Here is a 19033-nt window from a genome sequence, read left to right as displayed (position 1 = left end):
ATGAACATATAAGCTGTTCTTGTGAATGCAGGTGCACAGATGTGAGTAATTTTTTTTTAGAATGACATTGACTTTTTAATGTTGTAAATAATGCTAATTTATGACATCTTAATGTTTTTGCTATTTACTATAACTATAACAATATTATAACAATATTGTATGAGAAAAAAATAAGTCTAGCCCAAATTATGCCCTTTAAAAAAAAGTCACATATCCTCTGTATATCCACCATAATCATGCCTCTACTGAAAAAACAATTCAAGCTGAATGAAGGGACAGACTGTGTGTACACGTATACATGTATAGACTATCCAGAGGGGGTGTTTGACGTTCCCTGTTTCAAGCAACATGGCAGAAGGGCTGGAAGTCCATGATCTGATGCTAAAGAGGAATTTGGTCCTGCTGTGGACTGCACATATACCAGTTTGGATGCTGTAGTCTGATTTGGTGTCTACAAGGCGGTAGCCATGCTGTGTCACATATATACAGCACTCTGTAGGATTCTGAGTGTCAGAGCTCAGGCTGTGTGTTAAGAAGCTGCCCTCGCTCTCCTGGAAGGTCAGCCTCTCTGCACTTGAAAAGCTTCTCATGTGCATCTATGCGTTCGACGGCCCTGCCTGCCTGGGTGACTGCTTGCAAGCTTGCCTGCCTGTGTGTCAGCCTCTAATGATGAGGATGATGGAGGGAATCAAAGAGGGGATGGCACTGACGTTGGGGCGAGCTCTCCATAGGACACCAGGTGATTGGGGAGGGAGCTTTGAAGCAACTTGTTGGATGGCTGTCCATTAATGTAAAATATCTTCTTTTCAAAGAGCTTTATTCAAGCTCAGAGTAGCGGAGCCCATAGGGGTCAAGGTGTCTGGCAGAATAATCTCTCTCTCACTTTAGGCGGAAAAGAAGATAAAAGTAAGGATAGTGAATAGTGACCTGGGGCCTCATTTATAAAAATGTTCTATGTTTGAACTTAGTCTTAAGATCGTGTGTTCAGATGTCTAGATCGCGTGCTTACAATCGATTCATGAAAGATGCTGAGGACTAAATAAAGGTGCTTAGACAGGCTCTGAGAATGTCATTTTCTGTTTCAGATCACAAAACAACTTAAACTGACCGCACCTGCCTTGTAGCTTCCCATTTTATAATGTTTAGTGGATAACAAAAACAGAGAGATGCTATTTTGGAAGGCAAGGCAATTATGTGCAAATAAAGTCTGTCAAATCTGCAAACTAACTTTTCACTGTCCTTCCATAACTCAAGGACAAGAAAGCCTTCGGTGTGACAAACAATTCCTGTCACCTTTCACTAACATATCTTATTGTTATGTTCATAAAAGGCAGCACAGTGGCCTTCAGTGTGGAGTTCGCATGTTCTCCCAGTGTTCGAGTGGTTCTCTCCTTCCGTGTACTCTGGCTTCCTTCCACGGTCCAAAGAAATGCACTTAGTGGGTAAATTGGCCATAGTTGTGAATGTCAGTGCAAGTGGTTGTCTATTTCTTTGTGCTAGCCTGCATCAGGCTGGCCACCTCCAGCCCTCCCACGACTCTGACAATGACTTGCCGAAGAACCACAGGCCTGAGTGTCTCTACGTAAACAGCAGAATAATCACTTTTTCAAAATTAACATTTTCTTGGTGCAAAATAACTCACTGTTATAGTGTTCTATGTTTTCCATCTTTAAGGATTCTTAAAGGATTCTTAAGATGAAAATTGATTGTAAGAGTTTTTTATATGAGACCCCAGCCCGTCTCCTTGACCACTTCTGCTGCCGTGGCCTTGGAAAAGAGAAGAAAAGACATCTGTCCTTTTCATGAGTGATTTCTGCTTACATAAGAAGAATTTTATACACGCGGGTCACCAGTATATCAGGTTGAGCCTTGAGAAAGATATTGGGAGCGTTCCCGTCTCTGATCTGAGGACGTTATAAGCACGCTTTTTGATCGTTTCTGGGTATCTATTTATTTAATTTGGTCAGGGATCAATGTGACTCCTGGCACATAAAACAGCCAGCAGTTCTCACAGATCAGTTTTCTCTAGTCACCATGAACTACGCAGGGACAGACAGAATTTTATCCACCAAGTAGCAGGTTTATGAATAGTGAGTTATGGTTGCGTAAATCGTCTCCGTCCGTTTCAAGTTACTGCAATCGAGTTGCGGGTCTGTGTTGGCTTATGGGAGCGGCATTGAGAAAGGAGGAGAGAGCAAAATTTGAGTAAGAGTCAAAGATCACAGTGCCCTCATCATATGGTGTGACAATCCCTCTTGTCTCTTTCAGTGAGGCAAAAAGGAGACAAAGATGACACACAGCAGCTCAGCCTGTTCATGAACCCTATTAAATCCAAGGAAATCTTTGATATGTACTCTGATACCGCATTTTATTGATGCTGGGAGGGTGTTTACAATATCACATACAGTTCTGCATTCCAGGAGATCAGAGCTAGGACTGGTTTAGTCCTTGTGACCCTTGAGAGTACCCCCTAAACTCATACAACTGAACCAAGGTTGACTCTTGTCCGCTTGAGTTTTTACAAGCGTTTGTGATATATGGGCTCAATATGTTATGTCTGTCTATATGTTCTCTTTTATGCACACACTTATTTTAGTTGTCAGTCTGCTGATTATCACCCTGTTTAGATGCACTACTATATGCTCTGCGTGATCCAGGGAGTTACATCACATGGCATCGTGCCACATTTGCCAGCATTTTTCGGTGCAATATTTGAATTACTTGAAATTTATTTCACGAGTTATTGGAACATTTTTGTGGTTCACCCAGCAATTGGCATCAGGTTGAGTGTACATTTCTTAACATTTTGTTAGTGGTAGTCTTTGAATCAGGAGAAAAATCCCAGTATGAGAATTCCCAAACACACACACATTTATACACAAGCACTCAAAGGCTCCAGCTTCTGATCTGAGCTGACAACTCCTAAGCCACCGTTTCCTCATGCTGCTTAACTCAGACCACATTTCTCCCACTGAGCCTCTCTGCTCTCCCTAGTCTGGCTTCTCTCCCCATTCCATCCATCTTTCTCTCCGTTCCTGTAGCCAGCATCTGGTTTGAATATTGCAGTGCGTGCTACTGTGTTACCGATAGAAGTAGGGAGTGTAGGCTTCTCTTTGATTTTTCATCATCTCTCTTCCTGCTCAGATCCTACAATGCCTACGTTGAGAGAACAAAGCTGAGTGTGCAGCTTCTGTTCTGACAAACTGGATATAGATGCACTACAGAGGAAAAAAGAGTGCAGATCTATGTTATGTTATTTTGGTTTTGTATTTTCATGCACGTTTAATGTTTCATTTTGAGGTCATTCATTTCGTATTTGTGTGCTTTGTCGGCCGCTCATTTTGATCACACAGTTTGTGTTCATAATGCGAGGTTTATTTTCATGCTCATCTCAGTGTCCAAATTCACTTTTGTAGTTTCCTTGATGAAAACTGAACTTTTCCAATGATTTTGCAAATTTTAAGAACTTGCATTTTGTATATGTTGAATCAAAGTAGGTAGTTTTCAGCACCAGAGAGATTTTTGTCCTTTTTAAGCATTTTGTTTTAGTAGATAACTACTATAGCAATGATGAAATCTAACTGTACGTGCTTTCACCATGCAGAGTTTTTAATCTAACAATGTCACACACTTTCATTTTTTATTTTAAAACAACTATATGCTGCATATTCAAATTATGGTTTCTTTCACAGACAGAAGCCAGAGAAACTATTCCGAGGATGCTAGCGGAATTGGACCTGGGCCGTACAGAAAAGTGTGTGAGAGTGAACTCGGTGTCTAGTGGCTTGGCTGAGGCGGACCTGGAGGTAATTTTGAAGGCCAAGGTTCTCCCTCGTGCCATCATGTTGCCCAAAGTGGAGGACACACAGGAAGTGCAATGGGTGAGTGAAAAATCATCATCGTCATGTATAAATAACTGTTGTTTTTCAAAATCAAAATAGGCTCAAAGTCACAAGTTGAGTTTTTTTCTGAGCCTATAAAAAATGTATGAAAAAGTAAATAAATAAAAAAACAACAGCAAAAAAACAGCTGCACTTAAAGTTCCCATTGCATTTCTTTCTTTGAACTCTGACAGTCTTTTAAAAAGCACTGGTGATCTTGCACAAACTCATGAAGTAAGAAGAAACCTCGAGAATCTTCAAAGCAGTCATAACAAGCTTTCCCGTTTCCAAGTAAAAGAGGGAATCGATCCCTGTCAGGGACAGACAGAGTGTTTTTCTTGGCTGCTGCTCAAGAAACAGATGACATTTCTTCGGTTTAACTTCAGAAGCCTGATAACTTTCTGTAAGAGCGCAATGGTGCCTTCTGCCTCTGGTGAACTCACGGAGGACTGCTGTGAACAGTGTCCTGTTGTGTCTAAGAACTGATTTAATCAAATGTAATACCCGATAGCCAAACCAGAATGCTTCAGATTCATTACTTTCTCTTATTCTTATACACCTTTAAATATAGCATGTTGCAAATGTTTACGCATGTGCAAACTTGCAAAAAAAGCCTAACCACGACTGCACTGCCTATCAAAAACTGAAGCCAGATATTAAAAAGGTTGATTCTCTGAAAAAGGTCGCTAAACTGAATTGATAAATCTAATATGAAGCAATAGTGTTAGATGTTTTCCTGGTATTGGCCCTACCTCTGCTTTCTATAGATTAAAGGTAGGGCCAATACCAGGAAAACAAACCAAGATGGCCAAGACCAGGAAAACAGATGTAGAGAAGTCAAGCCCAAAAAGTCAGCAGACATTGACATCATTAATGCAGACCTGTATGATCAGCTCCAGTCACATGCCAGGGTAAGCAAGATTTATTCCCAGTCTACTTACTGTTTGCATCGACATCATTTGCTGGCCTTCATTTTCATAAAAAAGGCACGGTGCTCGAACTACGTCTAAATGATTTTCTTGCTGTCACTTTGCATTGAGTACCCCAAGCAAGCAATGCAAAGTGGGGGATATAGCTTTTAAAGTAACATTTTTTTGGTCTCTACTATATCAAGCTGCATGTATTCAGAACAGTTACAGTTGATTAAACAACTGCGACACGTTGTGAAGGTGTATGTCTAGTCTGCTTCTTTTTTTTTTTTTTCTTTTTGCCTCTGTGTTATTACATACATGCACACACGCACACATTTATGCTCATACTTGGTCTGAGGGAAGGAGCAGGAAGTTTTTAACTAGTGGCTTTAATTATAACATGTCTATTTCCTGCTGCCCTTTCTTTCTTGCAAGTATAATTGCTGACAGGTGTTCACTAATTCTCTCCCCTAGCTCCTTTCTCCCTTGGCTGCTTTTTAAGAAAGTCTTTTTTTTTTTTACTTTAAAAAAAATCCACTTGTGTTGTTATGCTGTGACTCAGCCAACTTAGAAAGCTTTAAGTTGTGGATAACTGTCTGTTTATGTTATGTGGTGGGTTTTTTTTAATATTAATGCAAAAACTTAAGTTAGCCCTTTATATTGTTACTGTACCCCTTAAGAGAAAAAGCCTGTAGGTAGCTTGCTTGTTTTAAGCATTTGATTTATTTGCCAGTATGATTTTTGCATCAGTTGGTGCATATGTACCCTTAGACAAAGTGAACTTGGTGGCACTCGATGAGGACCTGAGTCTTATCTTTATCCCATCCCTCCCAACTTTTTCAGTCTCTAGCGCTTTGTACTTTTTTTGTGCGTCTGTGTGCGCATTCATGTTCCTTGTGTTGTAAACAAGTGTCTGATTTTCTCCACTCTTGTAAGGCAGTGCAGTAAATCCCCTCACTTGTTTATTTTCCTCCCTTTTTATTGATATTAGCTCAGGAACCTCCAGACTGATTTGTCGCTAAAAGATGGACTTGCTTGTTTCTCTTTGTGTGGAAATCTTTTCCTCTGTCTTTCTCCTCTCCTCCGGCCCTTGTGTGACTGACAGGCCTTATTGGGCTGTAACAGGCGTAACTCCCTCCTTTGTTTGAATACAATTCTCACAAAGATTTCGGAGCCGTGTGCATTCTTTGCCCACCACACTATTTGGTGTGCACTGGGACCAAAAGAATCGCACCCTGTCCCGCTCCTCCTCCTCTGCTCCTCCTCCTGTCCCCTCCCCTCATCCCTTTCTCCGCTTCCCCTCTGTGAAATGAACACTTCAGCTGGCCGGAAACATTTAATCTGGCCCCCTTTTGAAGAAAATTAATTGAAACTTGTCCCACTATAGCCTCCTTTCTCTAGCTCTATCTCCCCCTCCTTCTCTTTTCATGATTGGGTGGCGAAATTATCAGAGGCCTTGTTTGCAGCGTGGCTTTGAATGAAGAGAAGAGGTGTTATTTCTTCTTTTAACGTTACTTCTTTTTTCCCTTTTTGGGCGGAATAACATTTTAAACAGGACCTAGTTTTAAGAGCCATTGATAGCTAATGGTTGCTGCACCCATCTGAGTACCAGTGAACAAGGACTGTAGTACCTCTTGTATGCAGTGTAAATCAGACCCTTAAAGTGTATAATAGCTGAGGAGGAGAATACAGCAGAAGGACATAAACATGTAATCAGAAAGCCTCGGAGGCTTTTCAGCCGGCGGTACTGCGTGGAGCTGTCATTTGTTTCCCTTTGGTGGAAACCAAACAGTCCACTCAGCCTTGTTAGGGTTTGCATGGCGCAGCGTTTTGGTGGTAATCTCCGTGTGTAATATCAGATAGGTTTCCCCACAACAGGCCATATCTATCTAGTTTCCTCTGTCACAGAAATAGGTTTATCTACACCCTCTTTTCACACTCCCTCTCGGACCCCCGCACCCCTTCCTGTGTTTGTGAAGGAGGGGGGGGGGGGGGGGGATATTATGCTAAGCCCCCAGCGTTAGTTTTTATGTTGCCATAGCAACCTTGCTCCCACAGGGTTGTGACCTCAGATGATTACAGTACAAAGCCTATTGGGTCTTGAAAACCTCTTTGAAGATGAAAAGACTTTGATGGTTTGTATTTATGCAAATCTCTCAGATATGATTTATCCAACTGAGATTGAATGGAGAGATGATTAAAATTGCCCCTATTTTTTGAAATCCTTCAATGGAGGCCCACTCTTTCAGTTTTGAGAACAAGAGTGGTGAGTGTGAGCGTGGGGGTTATTTTGCTCTTCGTTTAGAAAAATAGTAGCACCGTACCTGAGGTTATTTATAACCGTCCTTTCTTTTTTTTCCCCCCAGTGTGTCAAAGAGGAAGAAAACGGCATGGGGGGAGGGTGGGGGGGACATGGAGGTAGACATTTCTACTCTGAGCTTTTGCACTCTCTTCTTTTTTGTCTTTTTTTTTTGTCTGGCTTTGAAAGGAAATATCTGACGGAGGGGGCTTTTGTGTGTTTCCAGATGATAGATTTAGGAATTTGGGCTACCCCACTGGCAGTCCAGGGCTAGCTGTGAACTGGTCTGTTGGAAAAAATTGGAATGCTTTGGTCTTCAAAGAATTAAACTTGGTTTTAAAGGCCTACTTAGGTGAGCTTGCATATTAGCAGGAGTCGTGCAGGATAAAGGCCTCACCAAAATGTCACATCACACTCAGATTGTTGCTCCAGTCTCCCTGTTCCCTGCCACGGAGGAGGGACGCAAAACAGAATAATGTCACAGTAAAACACACTCAAAGACATCCTAAATCTTGTTTCTTCTCCCCTTTTCCGTATTTTGTTTCTTCTTTGGTTTTGCTGTGTGTGAGTGTGTGTGCATGTGCTGGGGCGTGCGTGTGCACATTTACATGTGTGCACACAGTCTCGGGGGAGCACATTCTGTAGTTGTGCAGAGCCTCTGAAAGAAGGTAGAGCAGAAGACTTCAGACGAAGGGGGGAACCCTGGTGATAATGTAAAATATTTCATTTCACTTGCTTTTGTTGCCGCTCTCCTGTGCTTGCTCTCTGCGCTATTTGAACCCTCATAGATGTGCCTCTGAATAAGGACCGAAATGGGAACAGTGCAAGTAATAAAGGTGTCAAGATTTGTATCAAAAGTGAGTTTTTGCACATTAAGATTTTTTTTTCTCTCCACCTTCTCTGTCTTATCCCACAGTGACTTTTGAAAGATGTGTCAAATCATTTACAATTGTTACTGCTGAATATTTTTTTTCCTTCCAGTTTTTAAAATCACACACACAACCACACAATCGCTCTGTGCCTCAGATTTCTCTTTCTGTTGCGTTTTCTCATTCGCTTAACTAATAGTGCGCTGATAAGTCCACTGAGGGTTGCAGCAGAGTAGATGCACAAATTATCCAAGAAATTGTAACTGGGTTTAAGATGATTATACATATGGAAATTCAATATTCCTATGGTAAGTGTTAAGACATGTATCGAATGCTCCAAATAAGCACAAATATCCTGTGTATTATCTTGTACAGGGTAGCGAGAGCAAATGAGTTTATTGCATTCGCTTCACAGAAACAGTGGGTTTTGTTAATGAGTGCACGAGCATGAAATGGTCCCCGTGTGCTTAGTTTGTTGACAGGTTTCAGCACCACTTGAAAGGATGGGCACTGACAGAACCCATTCGCCTCATCACCTTTGTGGAAACCGCTGTGGGCCTGCTCAATTTTAAGGTAAATTACAAACAACATCTCCCCCCTCCACACACAAAAAAAAAAAAGGAAAAAAAAACTGCATGCGTAAGACATTTTTCTGTTTTGTCCATTGTTCACTTTAGATTAAAGACTGCATCAGTGAGCAGAGAACTCCACATGTCTAAAATAAAAGGGATTCAAAGCTTTCAGACTGTCCCCCTCAAAACGAGCCTTTTGAGGCTTTTTTTTTCTACCTCTCCGTCGCGTGTCCCTCTCTCTGACTGTCCTCTTCAGACATGCTGACATTTTTTAATTAGAACCATTTTAATATCGTCACAGTGCAAAAGTTCTTAATGATATTTCAGATAGCATCAAAGTGATTTTTTTTTTTTTGGTAATAGTACATCACGACCTTCAGCTACACGAGAAAAGAGGGCACGGTTTGGGGCATTTGGGGAGAAACCAGCTGTCATTGCTTCTTCTGATTTGTCTTTTAGTTCTTCAGCCTAATTCTGGGGCTGTGGTTGGAAGTATATGTGTTTTGGTGGCAGGGGGTGGCTCTGTGTGCTGTCTTGAGAACACCCTGTAATTTTTTTTTTTTTTTTTTTTTGCCCAGACTGAACCCAGGGTTACAAGCATGAAAAAAAGACTCGCTGTGGCACAGCTAGTGGTGAAATTAATTTGGAGGCCAACAAAAGCAGGAAACATGTTCATATTGTTTCACAGCCTTCGCCACAGACAATCGCATTCAAAAGGGTTTCTTTCTTTTTTAAAGTTTTACTTTCCCCCGTAATAATTGGAGCCATTAGTCTTTGCTTTTGTTGTTGTTGTTTGATTTTTATTTTCAAATCTTTTTTGAAGAGCAATGAAATATAATTTGAAAAACTTTTTGTTTTCCTTTAGTAAAATAAAGCAGCTCCACGATGTGTTAGTGATTCGTGTTTTCTTAACACAAACTACTGTTCTGTTATATGCAAAAATGTAAACATTTAATCATTTAAATAAAAAAAAACAGGAAACATTTAAGATTACCTTACAGGTTTTAAAAACTTTACTGCTTCAGTCTTAACAAATTAAACCTTGTGTAAAATAGCAGGGAGGCTTGATATGCAACTTTTCCTTAAGAGCCGCGAGCCAGGTGTCTGTTTACATACCTGCAGGTGGCACCTTTAGTGGGCTGGTATAATAATATGAGTCATTGAGGAAAGAAAGCTTGGAGTGTAATTGGGAGAGATAAATGATGTGTGTTATTATATTACCTTTATGTTAAAGATTTCAGAAAGAGTAATTAGGATAGTTTTGTGGTGACGAGTGTAAAATTAGGAGCATTTGTTACAGTTTAGCCTGTTTTCGTCTGTTTTACTTTAACCCATCTCAATCGGGCTGGTGTTTGTTCTTTCCAGGCGGTGTGTGAGGAAATTCGCTCGCTTGGTCCTAAGGTTGGTCTGCACCATGATGGCGTGGTGTTTGGCTCTGATGACTTCTGTGCAAGCATAGGTAGCTATTTCACATTCTGACACTGCTGACCCCAAATTCTCTTATTCTCCTCCTGGATTCATGGCAGAGAAGATCAATTTGTGTAAAATGCACAAGCTTAGTTGCTAGTCTTTAAATATAATGCATGTCACATGTTCTCAATTTTGAACACACAATTGCAGAACTGCAGGAAAAGGGAAGACATTTTTTTCCAGTCGAAATAAGGGATGATTTACAGACGTGGGATACCTAAGTGATAAATGTATAAATGTAAATGTGCTGGAACTCAAAGATCTAATTCACTGAATCAGGTCACATGAGTAAAAAAGGACATTGTGTCTAGATGATTATTCTTTGGTTTTTGTTTCTTATCATTAAACCCAATGAGTAGGTTTGTTTTAAAGGACAGAGTTAATGGGTAATGAAGCACAGAGACCAGTGGTTAATAATCCCAATCGACTGTTTGGCAGCAAGAATCGGAAATGACAGAATAAACCTTGATTTATTTATTTTTTATTACATAAAAGGATGTGTCAGTGTACTTTATGTAATACCTGCTGCTCATCGCCCATCACAGTTTCATCTAACCTACACCTACTTACAGATCAACAGCGTCTCTTTGAGATCTTGTCTGGCAAACTGTGCATGTGTCCTTGGACTTTTTTCATAAGGTGCCACACGGACCAAGGATGCCAGAGAGCTCCTTTATGCAAGGCAGAGGGTGGTTGTGACTGCCAAAGCCTTTGGGCTACAGGCTATTGACCTGGTCTACATCGACTACAAAGATGTGGAGGGGCTGAGGCAGCAGGCCAGAGAAGGCGCTCTCATGGGCTTCACAGGTAAAGTTTCTTGTTTCTTTATCTGAAATCTGCCCTTGTTCCTTCAAGTCATGACTTGAGACATCACGTCTGTCACTGTGATTTACCTCTGATTTCTGCATTTGCTTCACATTGTTCTCATCTGTTGCTCTTACTTTATCTTCCTGAATATAGCATGCCAACGGGCATCCCTTACTTCCTGTTGCAAGCGGCATACAGGCAGTTCAGCTTTCACTCCCTCTGCCCTCTGTTACATGTGGGGTTTTTTTTGTTTTGTTTTTTTCTCCAAATGAGAATGGGGAATGAACCAGCTGATAAATGCTTTAAAATGTTACATGAAACACTCTGGGAGGTGACAGAGCATCCTTTGGCTTTTCATTTGTTATTTATATACTTGTATTGCACACTGCAATGAAGATCTCACATTTCTTTTGTGCCTGTATGAATGGGTGTGTGTGCACTTGAGTATGTATAATTAAAAGGAGTTATTAGTGTGTGATAGTGTGTCTATAGCCAGGTCATGCTTTTTGTGTGTGCGTGTGTCTGTGTGTGTATGTGTGTGTAGCCCTGCAGACTGCCTGCAACAGACCACAGAAGGCAGGACAACCTGTTCCCACAGTGTGTTTTTGCAGGCACTGTTCTTGCAATCCTGCAAATAATTCTTTGATATTTTTGTACCATTTTTTAGATTTTAAAATCCAAAATATATGTAGCTTTTCCCCCCGTGTGGTGTAGATCCACATAAACTAAGGCAACACATGACTGAATTTCATGGATTTGTAATGGCTAGGATTTTTTATTTTTTGCCCCAGTTTCAGATCATTTTAGCAGAACAGCATCGGACATTAGTCGCCAATCACACTGGGAAAAGATGGAGAAAAAATAAGCACTGGCACAAAAAGCGTAAATCCCTTTGTACACTCTTCTGAACATCTACTCGACACACACGTTACCTTGCACTTAAAATCAACAAATCAGTCTGGAGTTGAGCTTCTTTTGTTGCTTTTGATTTTTTGGTTTTGGTTGTCTCATACAGAAACCCTTCCAGGTGACCTCATTTGCCACCTCTATTCTCCGGTGCAGCATGTTTGTGTGCATTCTTTTGATTGTGTTTATCTCAGAATTACTCTATATTGCACTATAGCCAAGTGCCTTTTATTTTTATTTTACATTTTTCTTGTTTGTTTGTTTTAATTATGCTGCTATTTTACTCAGAATGTATATTATGTTTAGTACAGGGGTTCCTCACATTAATGCCATTATTAGACGTGTAATATACTGTTTTTGTTTAGTTGTTGGACTCGGCGTGATTCCAAGCAAAAAGAGAATCAAAAGAAATCTGAAGTGTGGTATACATGAAGCAAACGTTTTAAAAACGAATTAACAGAAACGGTCATTTGAAGAAATAAATGCTTTTGATTTGATATGGAGCAGAACTGTTTAAAGCAGTGGATTAGTGGCTTTCAAGCCATGGGCACTCTGTATAATCTTAGTTAGTAGCTATTACTGGCCCGAGTGTGCTTAAGCAATAATGCGGTGCAGCCAAAAGCTTCTACCTGTGCAGTAATTGACCTTGGCACTAACTAAGCCGCATACAGCACCCATTAGTGCTGAGCACGGAACACACTGTTCAAACCTAAACACTCACTGCTGTTTACTGGTTAGCAGAAATTAAGCCAAACTCCTATGCAAATATATGTTGGGGAGGAATATCATCCGTTGAGTTCTTTATCAGTTCACTCTTTACTTTGTTAGCACTTTTTTTTAATGCGCTATAAATCAGGTTCCTGTTAAGGCTCAGTGATCCCTGTGAAAATGTTTGCTGCTCAGAAACAGCACTGTTCCACAAATTCTCTGCTCTTAGGGACCACATTTCACTTCCATCCCTGGGACCCTGCCCATCATTCGCTTGAGAGCACTTTGCTAAATAGCAATCCTCCAATGAGATGCCAGCACCACATGGCAGGCCGGGATTGGCTGGAGGGCATGATTGATGTATTTTAGGAGAACCAATGGGTTGTAACTGAGGGCACCTGAGTCACCCTTGTCTGCTTCTTCGCTCTGTCATTCTCCCCTTGTCCTAAACAACCACACACACCCTCACACAGACGCAAATAGACACCCTCTTTCCATATTATAAACCTGGTGGTTTTCTGTGTGGAAACATGCCCCCGTCTTCTGCCCAGAAGTAAAACAGGTGGCAGAGAAGGGTATACACACACACACACACACACACACTCGTCCTCTCTCACTTCTGATTAAACATACAGGCACAATGTTCCACTGAAAAACTATCACATAATATTTGCTTTCTACCTTTTTTTTTTATGTTGAAATGAATCAGACTAACTGTTGCAGTGGCATATGCGCAAACACATGCACACATGCACAAGCCTGCAGACATACAAGTACACATTCATACACAACTCCAGAGTGGCCTGGGGAGTCCTCGGGCTGTTTGTTCAACAGAAAATGTGCTGTCACAATCTCTGCTTCACACACTGAACCCCCATCAGCAGTCACTGGCAGTTCGCAAATACACACACACACAAACACACAGAATGGGTTTTTGAACATATTTTGTCATATGCACACTTTCCTAAAAGGTGTCTATTTATTACAAATGGCGGTTTATGAATTATGTGGGCTCATAAATAATTGTTCGAGCCTTTAACGATGGCGTGTTGATTGTGCGAGCGCTGCGGGTTTGTCTAGGGTTAACCAGGGTGAGTGGAGCAGGATGAAGAGAGGGTTTCTCTCTCTCGCCTCGTCTCCCCTCCTTGCCTTTCCTCCTCTCTCCTGGGCCGAATTCCCCCCCCCCCCCCCCCCTTTTTTTTTCTTCTTTTTTTTTAGCCCGTGCAGCACGCCCGCCCGCTCAGCCACCTTGAAGGATTTGTTGTTGGCGACAGTGCTAAGCCCTAAAGTGTCGAGTTCCTGCTGGCTGCCTCAGAGCCGCCGTTCTCACCCAGACGTTTCATAACCTTAACTTATCACTACAAGTTTGATCTGCAAATGTACATGGGATTATGTCTGTGCCGTTCACCCACATTTAAGTGAGAGGAAGTGGGAGCGGGAAGGTGGGGGGATTGTGGCAGATGGAGCCGGAAAATCCATGTTGGGATTCTGTTTAAGATCAGTGTCATTGTGAAGGCAGGGTTGCTGATCATATGGCATCCTAAAATTAAATATAGAAAAATGATACGTGTCAATTCAGACATTGGATTATTAACTGTTTCACTGTGGTTATAAAATTAACACTTCATATACATTGCACTGTCTTATTTAGCCTTGTTTTTCCTTGTCAATTTCCAGTGATTTACTTACCTGTGTATGCCCACAAACTGTTCTTTCACAAACTGTTCCTTCATCAGTAAGTGTGTTTTTTTTAGATGACTTCTGTCACATAATGAAGTCTTACTAAGCATTTAGTGACATTTCTGCTTAACAGCAGGGCTGCAAGCAGAGCGGAGACACGTTTTATCTGTCATAATGCATAGCATCGTCTGGCCCCGTTCAGCTTCCTGACTATCGTCATTCTGAAACTTATACAATCCTCTCTTGCTTCTCCTCTCTCATTGCCTCTCGGCCTCAGTCCTTCCTAATTCTCAGCCTGCTTTTCTTTTTCTATCATCTTTGTGCAGCAGTTCACATGAAAATAAGCAGTTTATCTGGTTTTAGTCGTGCACGAATTGTATTACCTCTATATCAACAAGTAAAAGCATTGTTTTTAGAACACATTCTTCTTCTTCTTCTTTTTTTGGTTTCGTTTGAAGGCACTGAAACCCCGCTGTTATAATTAGCACAGTTAATTTTCTTTTTGTGTGTGTGTTTCTCCGTAGGTAAGCAGGTTATCCACCCAGGGCAGGTCCAAGCTGTGCAAGAAGAGTTCTCCCCCAGCAAGGAGAGGGTCCAGTGGGCCAAAGAGCTCATTGCTGCTTTTGACCAACATCAGAAGGAGGGAAAGGTAATGTTAACATCCTTTGAGAAAAGTAAAACTGCATTTTTTTCAGACTTTGAAAAGTCAGTGGAGTTTCTCTGTGATGGCAGTGTTTTGGTCTAAAATGTCTTAACATTTTTTCTCGTAGCTGATAAAATGTAAGTGTGAAGGTGATCTTATTAATTTGTTATAATTCATCAGCTCCATAGATGGGTGTGTCATTTGCCTTAAATGTCAATTTTTTTTTAACCCAAAATGTGACTCTGTATATTCTTTTTGGTTATCAGTTTGTTAGTATTGGCTCTTAATCGATTTTTTTAGCAATTGTATTCAAGCTGCAGCGACAATTGAATTCCATTTTTATTCTTTTATACAGTAATATTTTTTTGTGAATCATTCAGAAGATGCACTGACTGAAAACCTTTTTTATAAATGATGTAAGAGTATTTCAAGTGATCCCTCCCCCTTAAATGGTCGTGTCCAGGACAGTAAAAATATCTGTGTCGACTGTCTGTTGACAGGTCCGAGGTCTTTCTCTGCTCTATCACTCAGACCGATCTTTTGTGATACACAATTTTTGTGATACACACCTCTGTAGTTCCAGAGAATACGTACTGTACACCCCTGGGTGACTCTCAGAGACAACATAGGAGGGTGGAGGGGTGGGGGGAGCTGGGCCAATTAAGTGTACAATATTATTGTTCCTAATTTAGTGCATGGTTGGATCCTGTGTGCTGAGCTCTGTGGTCTATCTGCTGAGGTAATACACAATCTGCCTACACCTCTCTCACTGCCAGGGCTGCTCCTACTAAGCATCGCCCGAGGGATTCATATCTTACCCATCCCTCTGCTGTGTATGCATGTGTACGTGTCTTTCTGTGTGTGAGAGGGGAGTGCGTACGTAATGGTTTGAATGGTGAGCAGGATTTGTCCCTTTGTCTTACAATGTGACAGGTGCTTGCCTTTCATAATCTTTACCTCCAGCCACTGACAACAATTTTGACTAAAGGGTTTTTTTTCTGCAGATTTTTTGTTTTGACTAATATGTCTGCTGCTAACTGTCAGTTTAAATAACACTTGAGGGTTATATTGTACGGCAGACATTCCGAGCATTCGTCATGCAAATCAGGATCAAATGCGTTTTATTGGGCACGTCTGATCTTATGTTTCTCTCTGTGTTCTCCCTTGTGTTGCAAACCTGTTCAGGGTGCGTTCACCTTCCTCGGCAGCATGATAGACATGCCCTCGCTGAAGCAGGCTCAGAACATAATAACACTCTCTGCCGCGGTGCCAAGGAAATAACACAACTGGTGAGAAGAAATGGCAGGAACCACACGACTAATCTGGGACGTGGAGGTCAAAGGAAACTGGAAAGGCTGCTGATCTCGTGGCTAAAGTGACATTTCAAAAACTTTTCAGCCATCGTCTCATTGCTTCACAAAAATGCAGTGTGGAAACTGTGGATTTCATTTGTGATTTTTGGTTTTATTAAGGTTGATTTATGTAGCTTTTTTCCCTTTTAAAAACAAAACAAAACTGTTGTTAATTTTGCTGCTGAGGTCCAATTCACATTGTTTTCAGCAATACCAACTCTGCAACTATCATGTGTCGACAGTATTTGCCTCTTAAAACTCACTTACAAGGACTATTGCCCTTGCAGCTTTCTTGGCATACTCTGCAGTGTGTGTGTGTGTGTCTGTGTGTGTGTGTCTGTGTGTGTGACCATGCCTCCTCTTTCTCCTAGGTCATGATAAATGCTCTCCCATCTCCACGGTCCAGGCAGCTGGGCAAAAGGGTAAACAAACACAACAAGCCACTGTTGTGGATCTATTCATTGGGCCCCAGACTTCAAGTCAGGCCTCAGCCCCCTGCGCAGGGTCTGACTCACAAACATCAAAGTCCTGCTTGCTTTTTAAAAAAAGAAAAGAAAAGAAAAACCCAGATGGAAGCAAATAAACTCACAATTTAGCTTTTTTTTTGGTATCATTCTCCTTAGTAATGGCATGCAGCTCTCTCTGTGACAGCTGTGAGCCTGTGGTTGATTGTGTGTTGATGGAGAAGGCGTGTGGCGTCAGGCTCACCATTAACTTCGACGAAAAAAGTACACAAGCTGGTAGCAGTAGTCTTTATATGAATCATTTATCTTGAGATTAAGGTGATCCGATATTAAATTGGCATCTAAGGAACTTTAATCTTATAAACAGCGAAACATAAAGATGAACTCGTTAGCGAGCGAGGCAGAGAAGTTTGTCTCATCACAAACAGAAGCATAAAGGGGCTTTGTGAAGTGCTTGTCCGTGTCTGACTTGCACAGACAGTGAAGTGGGTGTGATGTTAGAATGAGACAGATTAGTGGCCATGTTGCTCCAGCAGACCAGGACTGGGGCTTTGTCTCTCTCTGACTGTGGATAGGAGGATAATTGGGGGGGTGTTGAATGGTTAATAGTGCCATTGGTGACCATGGTAATGAAAGGCGCCATACCTCCTCTACCCCACCTCATCCACTTTCTGTCTCTCCCTCTCTGTCTCCATCACTCTTTCTCTATCTCTATCTCTTACTGTATGATCTATTGTGTCTGGGGCAGGGTTGGTGTCTGTGCCAGGCCAGGCCCAGACAAAAAGATCGAAGCCACTCCTGGGTCCAGCCAAAGACCCTAACAGTAAGCTGTCTCTTTGGCATTTGGCCACATAATTTTTTTCCCCACCCCTTCAGCTTGTGTGTGTGTGTGTGTGTGTGTGTGTGTGTGTGTGTGTGTGTGTGTGTGTGTGTGTGTGTGTTTGTTGTCAGCCAAATTATACCCTGAATTTGGTGGAAAACACTGCTGCTGTTTGACTTCCACTAAATAAACCTCCTCCTCAAAATATTACTTAGGTAGAGTTATTTTGCGAGGCTTTGTAGGTCATTCCATTCAGAACAGATCTCGGGCATCTTTATGCTCATCCTTGTGACAAAAACTGTAGTAATTAAAAGAGATGAGTTCTTTTACCTCTGGGTTGCATTATGAGCTTTGATTATGGTGTAACTTTGTTTCAAAATCACTCAGTGGAGACTTTCATCAAACTTTGAAGTACTTTACTTTAACTTTTTAACTTTTAGGTGTTTTGTTATTGATGCATTTTTGATCTGAGTGAGAATTTTTTAAAAAGTTGCAGAAATAAAGATAAAGCAAATGAATAAAATGATTGACTGTCTAGACAGCGTCAGTCCCCACTTTATGCTGAGTCTTAAATATTCCCTCCATCTGTATACTTTATCTTATGTATTCAGCAAACACACCTTGCTTTTAATGTGAAAGTATGCAGATGGATGAAATATTTAGTATACTTTAAATACATACATTGATTATTTTGATTAGAAAGTTTTAGTTAGTTTTTTTGTAGCATTGCCGCCATTAATAAAATAACTGTTTAGAGCGCAGTAGAATGAGAGTCCAGCAATGACAGCGCGACCAGTCTGATGAGACAAGCTGGCTTTTCCAAGTTGCTCTGTGCCAACAGGTGTCCCCACAGACAGGAAGGCAGATTTCAGAGCAGAGGAAGCAGCACATGGCATCATGCAGCGACAAAGCAAAAAGGGCAGCTCGTCTGTGGCTGATCAGGAAATGATTTGGTCACTTTATGTTTTGAAAAAAAAAAAAAAAAAGAGCACAACACCCTCTGAAGGTTAATGAGCCACATATAATATCATGTTTACCTTCCGCCCAATGATCTTGTTATTATTGGGTATTTCTTAATCCCCCCCCCCCCCCCCCCTTTCCTGGTATCTTTGCACTTACTTAGACGACTTTCCAATTCCGTAACATTTGGAAATGGGGGGCAGGCAAAGTGAACGATGTAGGTGACATCTCTGTAGATTAGAGGAATGCATCCCTGTCTGCCTGTGTAATTCTACATGACATTTCTATTATGTGTGGAACTGATAAAATCTTCCCAGCTCGCTCGACTGTTGTATTTAAATACATCTCTCCGGTATTCCCAGAGAGATTAAATTACAATTAACACGATTATAACCTCACAAAATTGTGACGGGAATCAATTAGGCTGCAAGCAGTATTTCATAGCCCGGTAATGTGTTGGTCGAGATTGCTTTCATAAATAATGAGGGACAGCGCAGGCGGAGAAAATGCATGTATGCAAAACACTGTCAGAAGAAAATTAAAACGAAATGTTTTACATATTTTTCCATTAATCTAAATGGGACCCGTGTGGCAAAGATAGTTTTATTCTAATTCCCCAGCCCGGGGATGCCCAAATAATGACTTGATGTTTTAATAGACTTGTAATGACAATATATGACAAACTAATTGC

The 19033-nt window shown here is 41.2% G+C and overlaps 1 protein-coding gene across 1 annotated transcript in view; it reads left to right on the top strand.

Annotated features, from left to right (window-relative positions):
- clybl (citrate lyase beta like) overlaps window positions 1-17917 on the top strand; it is a 68297-nt gene extending 50380 nt beyond the window's left edge. Inside the window, exons 3-8 of the mRNA XM_085435663.1 lie at window positions 3693-3881; window positions 8432-8533; window positions 9898-9991; window positions 10642-10809; window positions 14628-14752; window positions 15932-17917. Coding sequence (XP_085291789.1) covers window positions 3693-3881; window positions 8432-8533; window positions 9898-9991; window positions 10642-10809; window positions 14628-14752; window positions 15932-16027 — 774 coding nt within the window. The 3' untranslated portion in view covers window positions 16028-17917. The remainder of the gene's footprint in view (window positions 1-3692; window positions 3882-8431; window positions 8534-9897; window positions 9992-10641; window positions 10810-14627; window positions 14753-15931) is intronic.
- The last annotated feature ends 1116 nt before the right edge of the window (window positions 17918-19033 follow it).

This window comes from Copadichromis virginalis, linkage group LG16 (assembly GCF_057382275.1).
Source record: "Copadichromis virginalis isolate Kocher_CV1m ecotype Utaka linkage group LG16, C_Virginalis_male_GT1.1, whole genome shotgun sequence".
NCBI classification, from domain to species: Eukaryota; Metazoa; Chordata; class Actinopteri; order Cichliformes; family Cichlidae; genus Copadichromis; species Copadichromis virginalis.
The sequence above is the reverse complement of the archived record's forward strand: the minus strand, read 5'-3'. Positions and strand labels throughout refer to the sequence as shown.